Below are 18418 nucleotides of genomic sequence, written 5' to 3'. Positions count from 1 at the left end.
ACCTTTGAATCCAACGTGCAGCTGCAGCTTACAGCCCCCAGTCCCCCCTACGCAGCACTGCCATGCTTTGGGAGCATTCAGTCTGTTGACATGAGGATGAAACCTTAAATACACCAGCAGCGTGACACCATGCCCCCCCCCCAACTCAGAGGGAGGAGGATCCCCCGGGACCTGTAGCATGACCTGCGTTTGAGACAAACAGGAACCTGGCTGCATGACCATCAGCCGCCCTGTCAGTGTCTCCCTGGCAGGAAGCCATGGGGGGATGTGGGGTTACAATCAAGGGCCATCACATGCCGACAGGGAGCCATCCACAAACAGGTCAGTGCCGCTGTCACATGACACGGTGATGCGTCCTCCTGAGCCCAGCTAGGCGGGGGAGGGCCTTGCTGCGTGCCTCTATGCCCAGCCCCCGCCTGCTGCTCGGGGAGGTGGAATATTGAGGTATTTTTAACACCCCCTCCCATTTACACAGAGCCAGATGCAGGAAGATGTTCATTCATGAATCAAGGAGGACAGGAAGAGGCAACTTCCATAGGGGACAGAAGGCTGTGCGTCCACCATGACTGCAGCTAATAAACTTAATGGGTTTCCTCTGTAACCCATTCCACCACACTTAGCGTCCTACAAGGACGCGGGGAGCCATCAAACAGGAAGAGGCTGAAGCGGCCTGCCTGTTCTGAGCCACTGAGGGAGCCTAACCCGCTCCAATCAGGCTCATGGCAAACAGGACAGCGGCCTGCCTTTCCTGAGCCACCGAGGGAGCCTAACCCGCTCCAATCAGGCTCATGGCAAACCGGACAGCGGCCTGCCTGTCCTGAGCCACCGAGGGAGCCTAACCCGCACCACTCAGGCTCATGGCAAACAGGACAGCGGCCTGCCTGTCCTGAGCCACCGAGGGAGCTTAACCCGCTCCAATCAGGCTCATGGCAAACCGGACAGCGGCCTGCCTGTCCTGAGCCACCGAGGGAGCCTAACCCGCACCACTCAGGCTCATGGCAAACCGGACAGCGGCCTGCCTGTCCTGAGCCACCGAGGAAGCTTAACCCGCTCCAATCAGGCTCATGGCAAACAGGACAGCGGCCTGCCTGTCCTGAGACACCGAGGGAGCCTAACCCGCTCCAATCAGGCTCATGGCAAACAGGACAGCGGCCTGCCTTTACTGAGCCACCAAGGGAGCCTAACCCGCTCCAATCAGGCTCCTGGCAAACAGGACAGCGGCCTGCCTTTCCTGAGCCACCGAGGGAGCCTAACCCGCTCCAATCAGGCTCATGGCAAACCGGACAGCGGCCTGCCTGTCCTGAGCCACCGAGGGAGCCTAACCCGCACCACTCAGGCTCATGGCAAACAGGACAGCGGCCTGCCTGTCCTGAGCCACCGAGGGAGCTTAACCCGCTCCAATCAGGCTCATGGCAAACAGGACAGCGGCCTGCCTGTCCTGAGCCACTGAGGGAGCCTAACCCGCTCCAATCAGGCTCATGGCAAACAGGACAGCGGCCTGCCTGTCCTGAGCCACTGAGGGAGCCTAACCCGCTCCAATCAGGCTCATGGCAAACAGGACAGCGGCCTGCCTGTCCTGAGCCACCGAGGGAGCCTAACCCGCACCACTCAGGCTCATGGCAAACAGGACAGCGGCCTGCCGGTCCTGAGCCACCGAGGGAGCTTAACCCGCTCCAATCAGGCTCATGGCAAACAGGACAGCGGCCTGCCTGTCCTGAGCCACTGAGGGAGCCTAACCCGCTCCAATCAGGCTCATGGCAAACAGGACAGCGGCCTGCCTGTCCTGAGCCACTGAGGGAGCCTAACCCGCTCCAATCAGGCTCATGGCAAAACTCCCTTCTTCAAACACACACTGCACTGCGTGCAAACAGCATCTGCCTTGGGGAGAAGTAGCATGCTGCAGCAGTGCCATGACGGGGAGGGGCACTCACAGGGGCTGCTGGGAAGTGGTCGGACAGCTCATAGGGCTCCTCGGGGATCCAGCGGCCATGCTCCAGACACCACAGGATCTGCGGATGTGCAAGGAGCGTTTAACCAGCCAGCTGTCCACCGGTAGGCAGAAACACAGCCACGGGGTAACAGCATGCAATGAAAATCTCTGCATGTCTGTACAATTTCCATAAAACACAAATTAAACACAAAGCACCAGGACAAATTAAGACAACACATACAGTACAATTATGATAATCTGTAAACATGGCAATGTAGACATATGGTGCAAATGCCGCAAGTATTGTAAAAGAGTGGATGAGGAAGAGGAGGTTATTACTGGCCAGGTATGCCTATGCTAAATGCCAAGTGTGGTTCATTGGACTGAGCTTATTTATAGTTACTAGCATCACTGATAGGCAGGATAGAGGTGTGATAAGGCCAGCCCCCTAACTGGCCACACCTCACCTGCTGGAGACACCCACCCATTCGAAGGACAGGATCCAGCAGCCACGGGCGATGCCCAACAGCACGTTGAGGGTGCGCCGGGGGCTGCCCGTCACCACGTGCGTGGTGCTCTCGCATACGCTGTCCGCCAGCGAGAAGCCGCCCAGGGTTTCCACCACCTGCAGGACGGTGCTCTGCTTCCTGATCGCAGACACAGGGCAGTTACCCAAGAGGGACCCACTTTGTCGAGAGTGTACTTAGCCCACAATTCCCCAGAAGTGCTAAAGGAGGTACTTACTCACTCGACATGCTGGTCATCACTAACGTCCTCCTCACCTGCAAGAACAGAGAGGGTTAACAGCAGCGATCAATAATCATGGGAAAACGCATGAGACCGTCAACGAGAAGTGGCAGTTCGCGGAGCGGAAACACAGAGGCGGCCTTGCTAACAGCAAACGCATCCCCTGCACGGACAGGCATGTTCTTTTCTGCTGCCGACAGAAATAAAATTCAAGGCTGCTAGGTGCATAAAAACAACAAAAGAACAACGAACTGGGTGGCAGTGAGGCATTCGGGGGGCAGGTGTGGAAACACAGCCCCCAATGACGCCTGCTTCATGGCCCCAGGAACAGCGGGCATCAAGGGGGGCCCTCAGCACCCCGCAGACGACCGGGCCCTTCCTGTGTGAGGAACACAAGCTCTGGCCCCATGCAGGAAGTAGGAAGTGCAAGGGTGAAGGTCTGACAGCGGAGCCCGTTCAGAGGTAGGCAATGGCCCTCCAGTGCAGGCAGGTTCTGTTTTTTCCGCACATCGTCCACCATTTCCCTTCACAGGCGCATAACAGCACCTGTGTTAATGAGGTTAACACTACCACAGTGTAGGGTGGCGTGAAAACTACCCCGTAACAGACGCGGTGCTGCCGAAAACACCACACATCCCCGAGATGCTTAGGACAGTCGCCAACTGGAAGAGCTTCCCTGCTTTCTAGAACAAGCCCAAATCCACATGGCATGAAGGAGACCTTCTTAAAGGGAGATGGACTGCAGCAGAACCAAGCTGTCGGTGTATGAATGAGGGAATGGAAGCAGGCCCAGGATGGGCACTGTCGGAATATAAAACGTCTCGTCTACCACCAACAGGCTTGCACAGCAATAATAAAAATCCACATTGAAAAGTAAAGGCTTTAATTTGTAAAAGTATAAAGGTTTAATACAGAATTACCTCTTTGCACAAGAGTTAATCTTGCCTAAAATAATCAGTCACTAATTTAATTAAAGTCTGTGATTAAATTTTTTCGGCGAGGCCTTCTGACAGCTTTGAGACACGACGTTAAAGGAGTCCAGTGCATGAAAGGAGCCTTTGGCAGGACATCACTGAGACCCCTTTGTCTCCCTGCTCTTCACCCAAAAAGGCCCAAGGCTACTGAAAACCAGCCTGCGGCTCCATTTCAGGCTCCCCTCAGTCACGCTTTCAGGCATCACTCATCATGACAGAAAAATCCCTCCAAAGAGCAGCAGTTTGCCATTGGGGGCGTTTACCACCTCAGCCTCTACGCCGGTGGGGCGGGACAGCAAGATTACTGCTGGGCCAGCTATCGTGGGGACACCCATCTGGAGGGGCGAACCCGAAAGTGCTGCCAGAGCAGCCCCTGCCCTTGTGGGTCAGAGGAAGCCCAAGGCCCCCAGCTTTCTGCTAGAATGAAACAGGTCTTCATGGCACCCAGAGTGGGCTGTACAAAACGGAGGATAAAAAAGGGGGTGTGAAGACAAAGAGCTGGCGTGAAATGTGGCGTGAGCTGGCTTTCAATGGCACCCGGCACAAACGAAGGAAATTCCTGGGAGTGTGACACGGCCTTCTCGGAGCGCCGGCTGCTGCTTGCTCAAGCGGATCTATTCATGCTCACTCCGGGTATGACACGGGTCAGCTCCCAGCTACGGGCTGCTTTCGCCCCGGGCCGGGTCTAACCAGGCTAACCTGTGAAGTCCTTTACGCACGGCCGGCAGTGAGCGCCCAGCTCTGAACAATGAGGCCCCTATCGGGCGGCCATCGCAGCTGAACTCCGGCTCCTCACTGGTGGGGGCCTTACATGTATGCGAGACAATAAGCAAACATGCCTTTCGGGTTCAGCAGACGGGAACTGCGTGCAACTTCCTGACGTGCACGCTGAGACGCAACAAGGCATGCGCGCTGAGACGCGCCCCCGATTCGGACAACAACCGATGAAGTCAGCGGGCAACCTGACCTGGCACGACGGTGTAGCTCATGATCCTGACCTTGAGGAGCTACAGCAGAAACAGCCAGATAACCTATTGCAAGACACGCCTTGACAAGAGGCCGGCTCAACACGCACGCAATATACAGTGGAGCTTTATGGCCACAAGTGAAAATGTGTAAAGGCACAGTAATACACAAGTTACCTGAAGTAGCGGTCTTACTATAGCACAAAGCAATTAGTACAGCTTCCAGGGGGAATGATACCAATTGCTCATGTAAGAGAGACTAACATCTCGAAGCTAACACCTCCTTCACATGCATACGACGAACAACAGTGCAATAAAATTACTTTGTAAAGCAAGTCATTGGAAACCTCAGTAATATTATCTCAGTGGGGCTATGAATCTCAGCTTTATCATCTAAGCATGGTCATTTGTGAGCAAATACAGGTGACTCCCACACCAGGGCACAGAGGAATTGGTTCTCATGTGACTGTTTTCAAGACTCATATTTGTCAAGTATGTCCATTACTACAGCACCTTATTGAGCAGTGGTCCACAAACACCCCATTAAGCCCACGGAGAGGTATCCCTGTCGATGGTGGCCATGCTTCTACTGGGTACGCACTCAAGTGGACGTGACTCACACATGATGCAGAGACGAAAGACTGTCTCTAAGCAAAGCAGGTGCTCACAGGGAACAGGAATGTGGAACAATGAGAAAGCAGATGGAGACAGGAAGTCAACAGCACCACCCACACATCCACACACACAGCAGCACCATCAAAGGCACCCCTCACCCATCACTGAGACACTAACAATTCTCCTCCTGCCGCTGCTGGCCACGCGCAACGACCCTATGCAGCATGAAAACAGGCACTGAACCGGGAAGCAGGGGTAACTTGCAGGAGAAAAAAACCAAGAACCAGAAAACTCACTTAAGTCTCTAATAGCATCAATAAATTAACTAAGACCTTAACTGATTCCATCAAACGACTCACTCCAAATGTATTTAATGCCACAGGTTACACTTTCAGTGTGAAATGTGCAGCGTTTTGGAGTTAATTCAGGCTGAGCCCACTCAGCCCAGAACACTCACTGTAGTACAGCGCCAACACCTGCTGGCTCTTTGCCATCCACCGAGCACGACATGTATCTTCGGCCTACAATCTACTACGAAAAGCAAACCTTTACCTTCCTCTCTTCATGGGCCTTCAATCCCCCATTTCTGTCCTGCGTTTCCCGCTTGCTAAACATTTTGGAGGAGTTGCAGCTTACATCAGTCACACACGCAGCCCGGCAGCCTAAAATCAAAAGCATTGAAAAACACAAGAAGGGGGGCAATTGTTAGCGCAAGGAAGGGGGGGGGGCAGTAACTAACGACAACAAACAGGTGCACAGAAGGGAGCAGACAGCTGTTGAGTACCCAGTACCCATAATTCTGTGCATGTGCACGCAAGCATGTGCCGTTAACAAAACATACACCAGAGCACAACCAGGTGACTAAGTACAGCTTTCTGTGGGTGAAACATGCTTCTGCTGTAACTACGTGCTTCTGCTAACTGAAGCATATGGATAGTTATTGAGCTCAAAGGGTCACAAATACACAGGATCATTAAAGCAAGGCAGACCATTAAAGAAACACCCCACGCTAGTCCAGAGAGTTTATTGGAAGACAACTTAAATCTAAGTACTTTATTCATGTAAAGAGCAGCAGCAGTTGTAGGTCGATATAAAAGCAGACAGTCCTTGACGTCACATACTTTCCACATTCAAGTCGCCGTCCTCTTTGGAGACCAGAAGACAAGGCTCCTCCCTCTCACTGGCCCCTTCACACACTGCGATTGGGCCCAGTAATGTCAATCCACTTGACTGACTAGCGGTATGGCCACTGCTTCCACTGAGGGAGGACTGCGGTGTCTCTAGCTTCCCATCCAAAATGACACTGGCGGCACTGTCGGGGGCTTGCCGCCTTTTCCTGCCCCTGTCACTGCCCTTGGTCCTCCTCCTTTTACGTGAGGTAGGTTCCAGCTCCAGCTGAGGCAGTGCCACAAACTCGGATTCAGGGGACAGGCAGATGGGGAGGGTACACCCATAGCCACTCTGGTCTGGCTGGTTAGCCAGAGAGAAGTAATCCTCGAACACCCCTTCCTCGTCTGCCGTGGAGGAACGTGCTGGTGTACCAGGGCTCCCTGCAGCATCGGCACCCAAGGACCTCGCTGGCCAGAGAGCAGACTTCAGAGGCAGGGTGGGTCTCCACTTCGTGTCCGAGTCTGCCTCCGCCACCAAAGAAGCCCCACAGACATGTAGGGCAGGATCTCGGGGGTCCTGGATTGTCTGGCTGCCTCCCTTTCGCATGCGACCCCCCAAGGGTGCAAGCCTGGGAGACCTACGTTCATCTCTGCTTTTCAGGGTTGTCTGGACGTCTTGATTGTGTGATTCTTCCCCAAGAATCACATCCTTAGTCCGTCTCCCTCTCCTTTTTCCTGTCATGGCTGAACTCCTGGGTTTTTTAGCTGCCGCTCGGACTCCCTGCTCCTCCGCGAATAAAGCATCGAGGCCTGGCATGTTCCTTTGCGCGTGGGCTGATTTAACACTGGAATTTGAAGGCCTCTTATTTTTAAGATTTGCTTTTTCCTCACAAGGCACCGGGGTGGAGCCCTGCTTCTGCTCCTCTTCGCCATCGAGTGTGAAGGTTGTACGGAGGCCAGAAAAAGACACGTCGCACTCAGACTCCTCATCTGCAACACAGAAGACACACGTCAGTCTGCAAAACACAACAGATCAGAAATAAGCATGCAGATCTGAGCAGCAGAGAATTTACTGCATTACCTTCCTGTAGGAAAGAGGTGCAGGGCAGCTGAACCAGACGGGCCTCGTCAAAGGAAAACTGCGGTGACGACTGCGATGTGGTCATCTGGGAGGCTGAGAGACCGCCACGACACATAAGCCAACATTCACATACACGCAGCATCCGGAGTTCATGCTCGGACAGTACGGGTCCCCGCATGTCACTTGTACTAGCAAAGAAATACGCTCTTCACAGGGAGGTACCCAGAGGCAAATGCAGAGGGCTCAATGTGTGTTTAACTGGCTATATGTCAGACATGAAGGATACAGTTTCCCTCTCCCTCTGTGCAAGGTCTCTTTCAAATACAATGTCACTTTGTATTAAGGATTCCTGAAAAGCCTATTTAGTTGGGAATGAACACCCCCTAGTGGTACAACAACATAACAACAGTTGGGAAATGGCCAATCTGAGTAACACCCCCCTCCTTCATTCCATCATTCCTATGTAAAATTGCATCTCCCCCATCAAGTTAAGTGAAATGAGGTTGCGCTGGTGAAAATTACCCTGCTTTAATCAGGTGGATTCTTTAACAAATTTGGGTCAATTGTTCTGAACCAAAGCCAGCTACAGATATCTGACCCGAAGGCAGCGACCAGGTTCACCACACACCTGTCGGAGAGAGGTTTTCCCGGCTGTGCTTCATCTGCCTCAAACGCTGTGCCATGGCATCCGCCCTCCTGGACGAGGGGCTGTACACAATGGCGCTCTCTTCGTCAATAAGGAAGGGCGACACATCCGAAACTGGCAGGGGCAGATGTGATGTAAGCAGAGGGGAGCCTGACGGGGGTTCCCCGGACGCCGAGTGACTTACGGACAGGTGAGGAGGGTACTAGCTCCTTCATCATGCGATCCAGCTTCCTCTTCATGCGCCAGTTGTTTTCTGGGGTCATCTTGGGGACGTCCCTGGGCTGCATGCACCGATGCTTAAGGGATGAAAGGAGAGACAGTGTTAGCTGGCCCTCACTGCCGTACAGGGTCCAGTGCGCCAATGGACCTGTACGTTTAAGCTGGTCTCTGCATGTGACCCTTTGTAAGCATTCTCCTTAAAGTAGAGTCATTTAAAACAGGAGACATGGGTTTCTAAGTCAAACAGGCAGCCTGAATTTCTCACTCTGCATCTGGCTTTGGGTTTTTCAATTGAATCTTACCGTTCGTTTACCAGGAACTTTATTTGCTACGCTCTCCTCATGAATCGCCGGACATGAACCTTCATCGACATGTTTACCGCTGTCTTTACACCTGGAAAGAAGGAAGCAAAGCACAAGACAGACAGGATTTTCAAAAAACTTTAACTTGTCAGCTGAGCCATTAGCGCCATCTACTGGCTGCTGTTATGAGCATGTCGTGGACCATAAAAAGCCAGAAATTCCCATTTACTTTGCATGGGCAAAAGTATTGAGTGTCGAGAAACATCTCTTGATAATTAAATTCAGGAGTTTCATTCAGACCCATTGCCACAGTTGTATAAAATCAAGCAACTAGCCATGCAGTGTGGTTTCAAAACATTTGCAATGCCATCTTTGCAATAAGTCAGATTAAATACCCTGTTATAATTATAATTATTATAATAATTACTGACAGACAGACAGAGGCTTACCTATCCACCCAGAGCACTGAAACCAGCTTGACACCCAACTGCTTGGCTTTATCCCACGTGGACTGTCGGCCATGTTTGAAGACCACGTGGGTCACCTGCTTGTTAAGAGTCTTGGACACCTGGGGTTGTTGCAGAGAGAGGAGTCGGATAAGCACCTCTGCGTCTTTCATTTTTAAAAAGCTCCAGCAACGGCATGGGATCACTGCAGAGATCACGCTGAAATACTCTGACTTCACGGGAGACATGCCGTCACACCAGCATCTGCAGTGTGCAACCGGCAGACGCAGCCAGTGAGCTCCGGGACCTCCTCCCTGGGACTGCCATACATTTCCCATGTTGCAGTCTGGGAACTCTAGAGGCAATCTCCAGGTTTCATCGGTACCCCTGCCCTGGATCCTACCCCCATTACGACAGAACTCCATAAGCTGCAGCTCTTACCTCTGCCCCCATCTCCAGTAACTGCTTAATGAAAGGTTTAGAGTAATTCTCTGTTTTGCTGGAGGACCAGACGTCAACAAACGCGATGACATCTGGAAAAGAAATGCTGCAGATGAGCTGCGGCACATGCTTTCGAGCCCACCGTCACACTCCAGCATCTCCTGAAGTGGAGTAAATGACATTTCCCTGCTAACATGACAAGGGTTTCCTAGAACACCGGGGACAACCATACCTTTGAGGACAGCAGATGTGGGATTTGACATCATTGCGCTGCAGATGTCAAGCTCTCCTTAGCAGCTCCTGAGCCTGAGGAGAAGACTTTCTTAGTCATGTCACTGAGAAGCAGAATGCACTTCATATTCATGAATTACAAAATCTGTCTCTAAAAGACTTCAAAGATCGTCAGGCCTCTTCTGGGAAGTCCCTCCCTTACATGGGAGAACTCCGCCCATAGTCACTCCAAAACTGGGGTCACCAGCACGTTTGATGGATTAACGTTTGATGAAGTAGGAATGTGCTGGGGCGATAGCTGCAGGCATCGCCCACAACGAACGCTGACATGAGCGGATGGCACCAGCACATCCCCCGTGGATAAATCCACTAGATTAAAAACTACATTACAGTTATACATTATTATATTATAGAATAATATATTAAACGAAGCCATTTGAAGGCAGAACAGGCTCCCCGAATCAAACAGTAGGTCCTGAAAGCAAGCAATAATGCAAGTCAATCTGGGTTTTTAAATTTAATTTCCATTTCATAAAACCACAAGAAAACAGATGCTTGCTTTCACTTTAAACCCAGAAGGGCCAAGGGACTACATCAGATGGCAAGTTAAACATGAGCCCTTGGCAGTGGCTTTTTATAACGGCAACCTGACGGTTCCTTAAAGAATCTACCCAAATTAGCTCAATTAAGGCAAAAAACAGGACAGGTCTGCAGACTGGCCCTCAAGAAATCCACTAGGAAGTGATGTCATCTCTCCATAAAGTCTGAGAAACCTACTGCAGCGTTTCTGCTCCTGGCGCCAGAACCACAGCAACTACAGGGTATCAATCGTGTTGTCAGCTTTATCTCACACCTTGGCCCATCCATCCATTTTCCAAACCGCTTATCCTACTGGGTCGCGAGGGGGTCCGGAGCCTATCCCGGAAGCAATGGGCACGAGGCAGGAAACAACCCAGGATGGGGTGCACCTTGGCCCAAATACAGGCAAACAGCTCTTCCCCCTTTAAACCCCGTCACCCAAAAAAATACCAATAAGATACAGGATCTAATACATGTGATCACCGAGGAGGGTCCAGATCAATAAGTGCCGTCTAGTTCCGGCACCAATCGCTCACACGTCAGAACTCCAGAACCCCAACACACACACTGCTGAAGTATGAGTGCGGCTACAAGACGGATCCGCAGCGTTAACTAAACTTTCCCGTACACTGATCTGAAAAACATACATATACAAGTGAATACGTAACACACACTAATCCCAACCAGCACCAACTACCTTTTCACTAGCTATATTAAAATACGGCAGTAACTAAGTAACTGACCACGGTACCTGTTAACTAACCCACACCATTGTTTTAAACAAAAATAAAACTGTCACGCCGATGAACAAACAGAAAAGCTATAAAAGTTAGCCGCTTAGTAACACGTATTCTATCTGCTGGTTAAGCCCGTTAAATGCGCCCTTGCGTGTCACTGACTAACGGAATACCCCGCACGCCAACGTATGCCGCTTCTTAAAGGTGAAAAACGCCGACGATACCGCTAAAAAAGCCACGTTATGTGCGCGACATGACTTATAAGACACATTACCGCAACACAGCCGTCCATGACTCCACCAAAGCCGCGGCTGCATTCAAGGGCAGGGGCATTCTGGGTAATGGGCGCGCAACGCTGTTTCCTCCTTCTTCCTTCTAACGTTATCATAACTCCACTAATACTATTCAGTAATAAAGTGAAAAATACACTATGCATGGTCCTATGATACAGGAACGGTGATACCGGTGTCACACAACCAATTGCTTTTACTGCTGCCCTAAAAACAAATAAAATCAGAAATGACAATTGTGATAAAGGTATCAAATAAGTTCTTTCACATAAAGCTGTTTGTCGTGATGAGTTAAGGTTAGGGGCTGGAATCTGACTCCAGAACTGGGTCATACCCCTGGAGACTCGCTGCTGTTGTGCTTTCTGGAGGTAGGAGGTAGGTAATGAAACTTACATACATGTAAATGTCTGTGAGTGGCTGTGCAGCCAGCTTAGCAAAGTCGGCAACTCTGGTTAGGAGGAAGTGAAAATGTCATCCCTTGTGACCAACTGAGTCAAAGGAGGTCTCCAGAAGTGAGTATCAAAAGGATCTTGTGACCTTCCACCTGAAATTCATCTCCACAGCAGTTTGCTTTCATATATACTTCTGTGCACTACAGGAGAGATAAATAGCATCTCACTGGCGAAAATGTGTACAAGCCTCAAAAATATGCACGTTGATCAGAACATGTGGGTGAGGGCTGAGGACGTGAGCAGAGCAGAAAGCGGAGCTGATGGGCTGAATGAGGAGGAGGAGGAGGCCTGGCAGACTGCGGATCCCACGTGACAAGCAGCCGCATAATAAACAACCTCATTATTTATTTATCCATTTATTTTTACGTGCCTGTAGGCTCTGGCAGGAACAGCAGTCTTCTGACACAGGACGTACCCAAGTGATTGATTCTGATTAATGGCTTACGGCTGTGCAGTGTGTCTGTCACACTGCTTCTGCTTCCTGGGTTCGTCTGTCATCCCCGTGGACCCCATGAAGGCGTCAGCTACACCGTTTAGGGTCTCAGTGGAGACGCTGCTCTGATATGCGTGTGACGACAGAAAACATATCAAGCATAAGAAATGCAAGGACAGGAAAACAACAAAGGAAATGAGCATTTAATGACACAACCGCGAGAGAATTAGTTTCAGTCTGTGCCAGATTGTAACTACACAAACTATTTGGTTCATACTCTGCGTACGGCAGCAAAAGTTCATAAAAATACCGAAATTAGCAGGTCATTGTTAATATGTCTTGCCAATAACTGGGTTCACAAAAAAAAACACTCTGCGAGCAGTTATATTTGTTAATAAGTGACAACTAGCAATGACAAGCGAGAAATATGAAGACCATTTCAGCAAGACAGGTAATCATTTGGCAAATATTCAATTTTAAACTTTAACACTGAGCTACATATCTTTAAATCAGGGACTGCCAGCTAAAATATATTGCACTCTGAGGTTTAATTTATTTCCAGAAGGGTCAGAAATTGGATTGAAATCTTTGCCTTTGGCACGTTAATTTACAATCAGAAGTGCCCGTTATATACCTGAGCAGATTCCAGAATGTTTTTCCTTTTTCTGCGTTTGTGACATGTAATCGAGTTACTCCCATATTATCCAAATGTGCTGCAGATCATGTGACAGGACTCAGACATTTAAGAAAATTAAATTACTTCTCTGGCTCAAGATGCTGTTTTGGAGGTTAGGTATCGTTTCCCAATGACATCGGGTTGCATTCCGGATAGAAAATTGTTGGGGGCTCCTCAGCCAGGAGTTGGGAGCTGGGCCACGGAGCCAGGGAGCTACAAAGCCACAGAGTCACGGAGCTATGGAGTCCTGGAGCCATGGAGTCACAGAGTCATGGAGCTATGGAGCCATGGAGTCACGGAGCTATGGAGTCCTGGAGTCACAGAGTCATGGAGTCCTGGAGTCACAGAGTCATGGAGCTATGGAGTCCTGGAGTCACGGAGCTATGGAGTCATGGAGCCACAGAGCTTAGAAAGGTGAACCAAGGGGCCTCAGAGCACTCATCAGATGCTCATTCACAGTGGAAACAGATGTTTTGATGAGAAGAGGAATCTGGAAAAACATATTTTTCTTCATAAAAAATACATGTAAATATTGTTTGTTAAATAATAAATATGAATGTTCTGCTAAAGTAGGGCCTGTGTCATGTGTCATGGACTGACAGATGTGCTGGCAGCTTTTGGAGGTACGGTACCAGCTGCTAAATGCGCTCATCCTGAAGCATTTCCCTAAAGGGAAGACAGTGTTACTCACAGTATTAATTGGGTCTGCTGCTCATCAGGCCTTGAGGGAACGCAGGGAAGGCTGAGGTGTGCTGAGGACCTGGGGCCATTCCTGTCGCAGACTCAGATGTCAGAGCATTCCTAGGGTCCATGTAGGGCTGTGGTGACTGGACATGCTCATTAGCCCAACAGAGTGTAGGCGTGGCCAGCCTGAGGCCTGCACAGAGGGGAGGGGCACGACTGCCCTCAATACGGCAGCTTTACAAGCGGTCTGCCTGTCAGTACCACAGCAATGTCTAATCGGAGATTAGTTACTCAGACCCCGGTTTTTAGCTTCGACATGCTCTGGGCCAAGATGGGTGTTCGTATCGCTCGCTTCAAGCTTGTTAAAAACACAGCATGCTGAAATCGACCCTGTTTCTGGAAAGAAACATCAGTTCTGTCACTGAGAAAGGCTTTTTGTGAATATTATTATTTTTGACACATGATGATGGGCAGCTTAGTGTCCACAGGCAGCATGGTTACCCCATTAGCCTGGAACTCAGAGAAGCTGTAAAGGCAGGAATGTGTATGATGTCCTGGCTGTCCTGTGGTTACAGTGTCCGAAAAAGCAGGAATATGTATGATGTCCTGGCTGTCCTGTGGTTACAGTGTCCGAAAAGGCAGGAATGTGTATGATGTCCTGGCTGTCCTGTGGTTACAGTGTCCGAAAAAGCAGGAATATGTATGATGTCCTGGCTGTTCTGTGGTTACAGTGTCCGAAAAAGCAGGAATATGTATGATGTCCTGGCTGTTCTGTGGTTACAGTGTCCGAAAAGGCAGGAATGTGTATGATGTCCTGGCTGTCCTGTGGTTACAGTGTCCGAAAAGGCAGGAATGTGTATGATGTCCTGGCTGTCCTGTGGTTACAGTGTCCAAATCTCAGCATGGCTGTGAGACGCAGAGAACGGGCATCTATGAAGGCATAGGAAACAAAAAGCATTCAGCAAATAAGGACAAATACTGCAGCAGCTTCAGATATAAACATGTAAAATCAGTCGTGTAGGAAATTTACAGCCTTGTTATGGAAGAAAGATGCATTTGTGCTATAACATTCGGAATCCCACAGAAAAGATTGTTCACGCTCAGCAGGTCTCAGGTGTGTCAGTCCATTTTAAAGCTCAGCTGTGTTTCAAAAGCAATTTTCCGGGATGTACGACGCTAGAAGATGAAGCCATTCTCATGAGCATTAGATCATCAAATTAGGAATGAGATAGAAACCTTTGCCTTTATGTTGTTAGAAATGAAACGGACAAATAACTCGGAAACAGGCCCAAAGCTTTTTCTACAATCCAATTTTTCAAACTGCAGTAAAGTTTATGAAGAGGCCAACTTTAAATGATGTCTGGATCGTACAGTAGATTTCCATCCTATCTGGTGAAGGACATTAAAACAAAGGCTATGTAGAAAATCTATACTTCTATGACATCTTCAGGCCCCAGGTGGAGTGACTGGTTAAACCGTCTAAGAAGCTCTCTTAGTGGTGTCCTTGCAGTCACCAAGTGTCATGGTCTGTTCCTGTCCATCTTCTCATGTTCCCATCTCCAGACCTCTGCTTGCCATCTCGGTTCCTCCACTTTGGGTTCTAAGCGTTCACACCTGTCCCTTGTCTGGCCCTTGTTGCCCCTGTATATTAGAATCGCCCCTGTGTGATGTGCAGTCACTGTCAATGTTAGCTCGTGTAGTGCTTGGTGTTGCTCTCTTCCCCACCATAATCAGTTAGTGTGTCTTGTGCCTCGTTGGCCTGAATCTTGCCCCTATCTGAGATTAGCCATAGATTCTCCTTATTATTCCTCCCAGCCTCTTATTTTGACCCCTCGTGTCCTTTTGTTTCTGTGTGTTTGTCTTTTGGTGTTCAACTACACCCCCCCCCCCCATGCTGTGTCTGGGTCATCCTGGATTATTGTGGCACTATGGCATTGCTTCGTTGGTTGTAGAACCTCAGTCTCTCATACCTTGCACCACTGATCCATTGCCATTGTTTTAATGGCACATTTGATGCCTCTTATGTGCAGGGAGAGAAGCTACAGTACATTGTGTCTGAGTGGCTCCTTTGTGTGTGTTAGGGTGTCGTGGTGAAGGGCCATTTTGTGGCATTGAATGGAATGACTGTGTGAAGTGGATCACTATTTAAGAGGCGTCGGACATCCAGTGCTGCAGGGTGAAGGTTCTCCGTTATGCTGGATGGGGTGACGTGGAGGAACAGGAAGAGACAGACAGCTGAAGTGAAACTGCTGGCTGGATTCTTTGTGGGAGAGGCTTTTCAGCTGCGTAATATCATACAGTAGGATTCACCAAAATTGCAGCATTACACCATGAGTGTAGCATGACACCATGCAGCAGCGAATCGCAACACTGCAGTAAGCACTGCAAAGGCCACTCACAGCTTATTTTGGACACTCATCACACACTTCCACCAGTCTATGAGTATGTGTTTCATTTGCCCTAGGAACTGACGGTCTCCTACTGCAGCTCATTCCGCCTCACCATGTCCCACAAGCTGCTTTTGACGACGGTTCTACATTTCAGCGGAGCCCCAGTTTCTCTGCTCCTGGTATTAAGAAGTGGAAAAGTCCAACGCAATGAAAGCAGCCAGGATGGGTCTGCAATTCTGTATGAGCATTACATTAATTTTACATTAATTACTTGGTTTTAGACTCTAGAACCACACAGCAACTCTTGAAAATACCCCAAGCAGAAACAGAGACATTTTGAAAGCAGAAAGAACTGACGTTTACATCTCCAAGGACTGAGAATCGCCTAGACGATACATGATCTGTTTGCTTGTGGTCAGTCATCATGTGCTTCTTGAGCACAGAGATGTACTGTATGTTATTATTGTTGCAGATGGAGTCTTCAGTGATTAACTTCTGACTTTAATGAACCTAGCCAGAGCTCTTAAACGTCATTTCTAATCAGCTTCAGAAAGATGCATCCTGGTTATTACCTGTGATTTCAGGACAATGTCTTTTATAGATAAAATATTACCAACTCATTACTCAGAATCACGACAGAACTCACCTTGTGTATATTTTCTCATGTCCTCTGCAATGTTGGCAAAGAAGCGAATGGATTCAGTTTCCCAAAGATAGCGAGGACATAATGAATATAATCTTATTTCCTTTTGTCATTGTGGTGTTAATCCTGTTTGCTAGCTTACTGTGGATTAATCTCAGTCTCATTAATATGGATCCTTTTAAAATGAAACAGCTTGTTTTTCAGTAATTGTCCTGAAAAGTGGCACTCCATTGGTCAGGCAGTTTCTCCTTGAAAAACTCACACTGCTGAAAAATGACTCGAAGCTTTATTTGTCGAAGCATAACGGAAAACGCTAGTGTAACACGTCCCATCTTGCTTTCTTTTTTAAAAAACAAACACCCTGATCAAGGGCCTAACAGAAATATCTCAAGTCTGATGAACATTGGCAACCATCCACTAATAAGAACGACCTACTGAGCAACAGACCACTGCTGTCTGGCTCTGACGTCACAGAGGTGTCCTACGCCAGCAGCAGCTCTGCCTGACCTTTGGCAGGTCAGCGATTTACACGAACCACGCTTCAAGGCAGCAGTGTCTGTCTATGACACGGATGTCCTGGGAGATTAACCCTGCACGTCAAGCCTCTCTGAGCTCTTTGATCTTGCTTCTTTGCAGCCTTACAGTTGAAATCAGCAGTTCCTTGCACAGAAAACACTTCCATTTAACCTGTTAATAGTCTGTAGATATAAGCAGGTAATACAGGCAGCATAAAGGCTTTTCACCAAGAACTCCTACAGCAAAATATAGTCAAGGCTGCTTCCAGGAATTCTCTTGTACTCCACAATGTCTGAACTGACCATCCACTCCACCCGCTTCCTGCTGAAATGCCTGCACGTCAAATCCAACCATAACTTGTCTGTTGACATTTATTAACAGACATGGTTGTGAAGGAACTACAAACCTTTTTTTTTTGATGAATGAAGATGAAAGCCCAACCCATATTACAATAGATCAAAGCTAATCAGTTAGTATACTTGTAGGTAAATAGAGTTTTTGTATTTAACAATACAGGGAGTCCAGAACATCAACAAAGTCATATGAATAATCCTCAGCAATCATTTGGCTAATTACTGAATTGCAAACTGTTGCTGAGTTGCATAGCCTTTCCGGTAAGCCCATCCCGATGTGGGAATTGGACTTTACTCCAGTGGGAAAATGCCTCTTGGGATTTAATAACTGATTTTATAGAAAAGCGCTTATCATGATGTTTATGCCATTGTTTCTGGCCATCTAGCTTTTGTTCTGATCCCGCAAAAAACGCAGATAAGAATAATAATAATTAAAAAAAGCTTAAAGATATCGGTTGGATAATCGGTGTGCTATCGCGGTAATTAAATGTATCATGTTCGGACCGGTGATTCACGTGCTTCTTTGAAACAGGCAACTGTTACAAGTAGCTAAATGATGAATGTGAGACGAAGCGTGAGTCACTAATGGCAAACGGATGATGACTCTATTAACTGAATTTCGGCTGTCATCAGATCTTGAAAACACAGGGCTGCACGACGGAGGGAGCCCTACAATTCATGCCGATTCATTCAGCCGTTTAGGTGCTCCGCATTCTCCAGCTGGCTCGCCTTGGATATATACGTCATGAAATTTGACGAAACAGATCTGAATTCAGCGCTGGCCCACTTTACGGGTTGGAATCGCAATTTGCCTTTCAGACATCAACTGTGATCTTCTGTGTAAATTGTAAGAGCGTGTTGCCATGGACAGGACAACATAAGGCCGTGATGGTATTTCCCTAAATTTTACTCTGCCCCCCCCCCTTCATCGCTACTCACCATTTATCTCATTTAGAAAA

At 48.7% G+C, this 18418-nt stretch overlaps 1 protein-coding gene across 6 annotated transcripts in view; it reads right to left on the bottom strand.

Moving 5' to 3' along the window:
* The window catches only part of mcph1 (microcephalin 1), a 29086-nt gene extending 17671 nt beyond the window's left edge, over positions 1-11415 (bottom strand). Inside the window, exons 1-13 of one of the 6 annotated variants that reach the window (XM_049009723.1) lie at positions 11297-11414; positions 9708-9781; positions 9476-9567; positions 9038-9156; positions 8589-8679; positions 8252-8363; positions 8050-8181; positions 7422-7514; positions 6353-7330; positions 5784-5893; positions 2675-2712; positions 2415-2577; positions 1932-2009 (exon numbers count right to left, since the gene is read on the bottom strand). In XM_049009723.1, the coding sequence (XP_048865680.1) occupies positions 1932-2009; positions 2415-2577; positions 2675-2712; positions 5784-5893; positions 6353-7330; positions 7422-7514; positions 8050-8181; positions 8252-8363; positions 8589-8679; positions 9038-9156; positions 9476-9567; positions 9708-9741 (2040 nt within the window). In that variant the 5' untranslated portion in view covers positions 9742-9781; positions 11297-11414. Of the gene's footprint in view, positions 1-1931; positions 2010-2414; positions 2578-2674; positions 2713-5783; positions 5894-6352; positions 7331-7421; positions 7515-8049; positions 8182-8251; positions 8364-8588; positions 8680-9037; positions 9157-9475; positions 9568-9707; positions 9782-10483; positions 11273-11296 lie in introns of those variants that run through there. The other 5 variants (XM_049009724.1, XM_049009725.1, XR_007397176.1 and 2 more) reach the window with 5 other exon arrangements.
* Positions 11416-18418: the final 7003 nt, after the last annotated feature.

This window comes from Brienomyrus brachyistius, chromosome 3 (genome assembly GCF_023856365.1).
Source record: "Brienomyrus brachyistius isolate T26 chromosome 3, BBRACH_0.4, whole genome shotgun sequence".
In the NCBI taxonomy this organism is placed as follows: domain Eukaryota; kingdom Metazoa; phylum Chordata; class Actinopteri; order Osteoglossiformes; family Mormyridae; genus Brienomyrus; species Brienomyrus brachyistius.
This window is presented reverse-complemented; position numbering and strand designations above follow the sequence as displayed.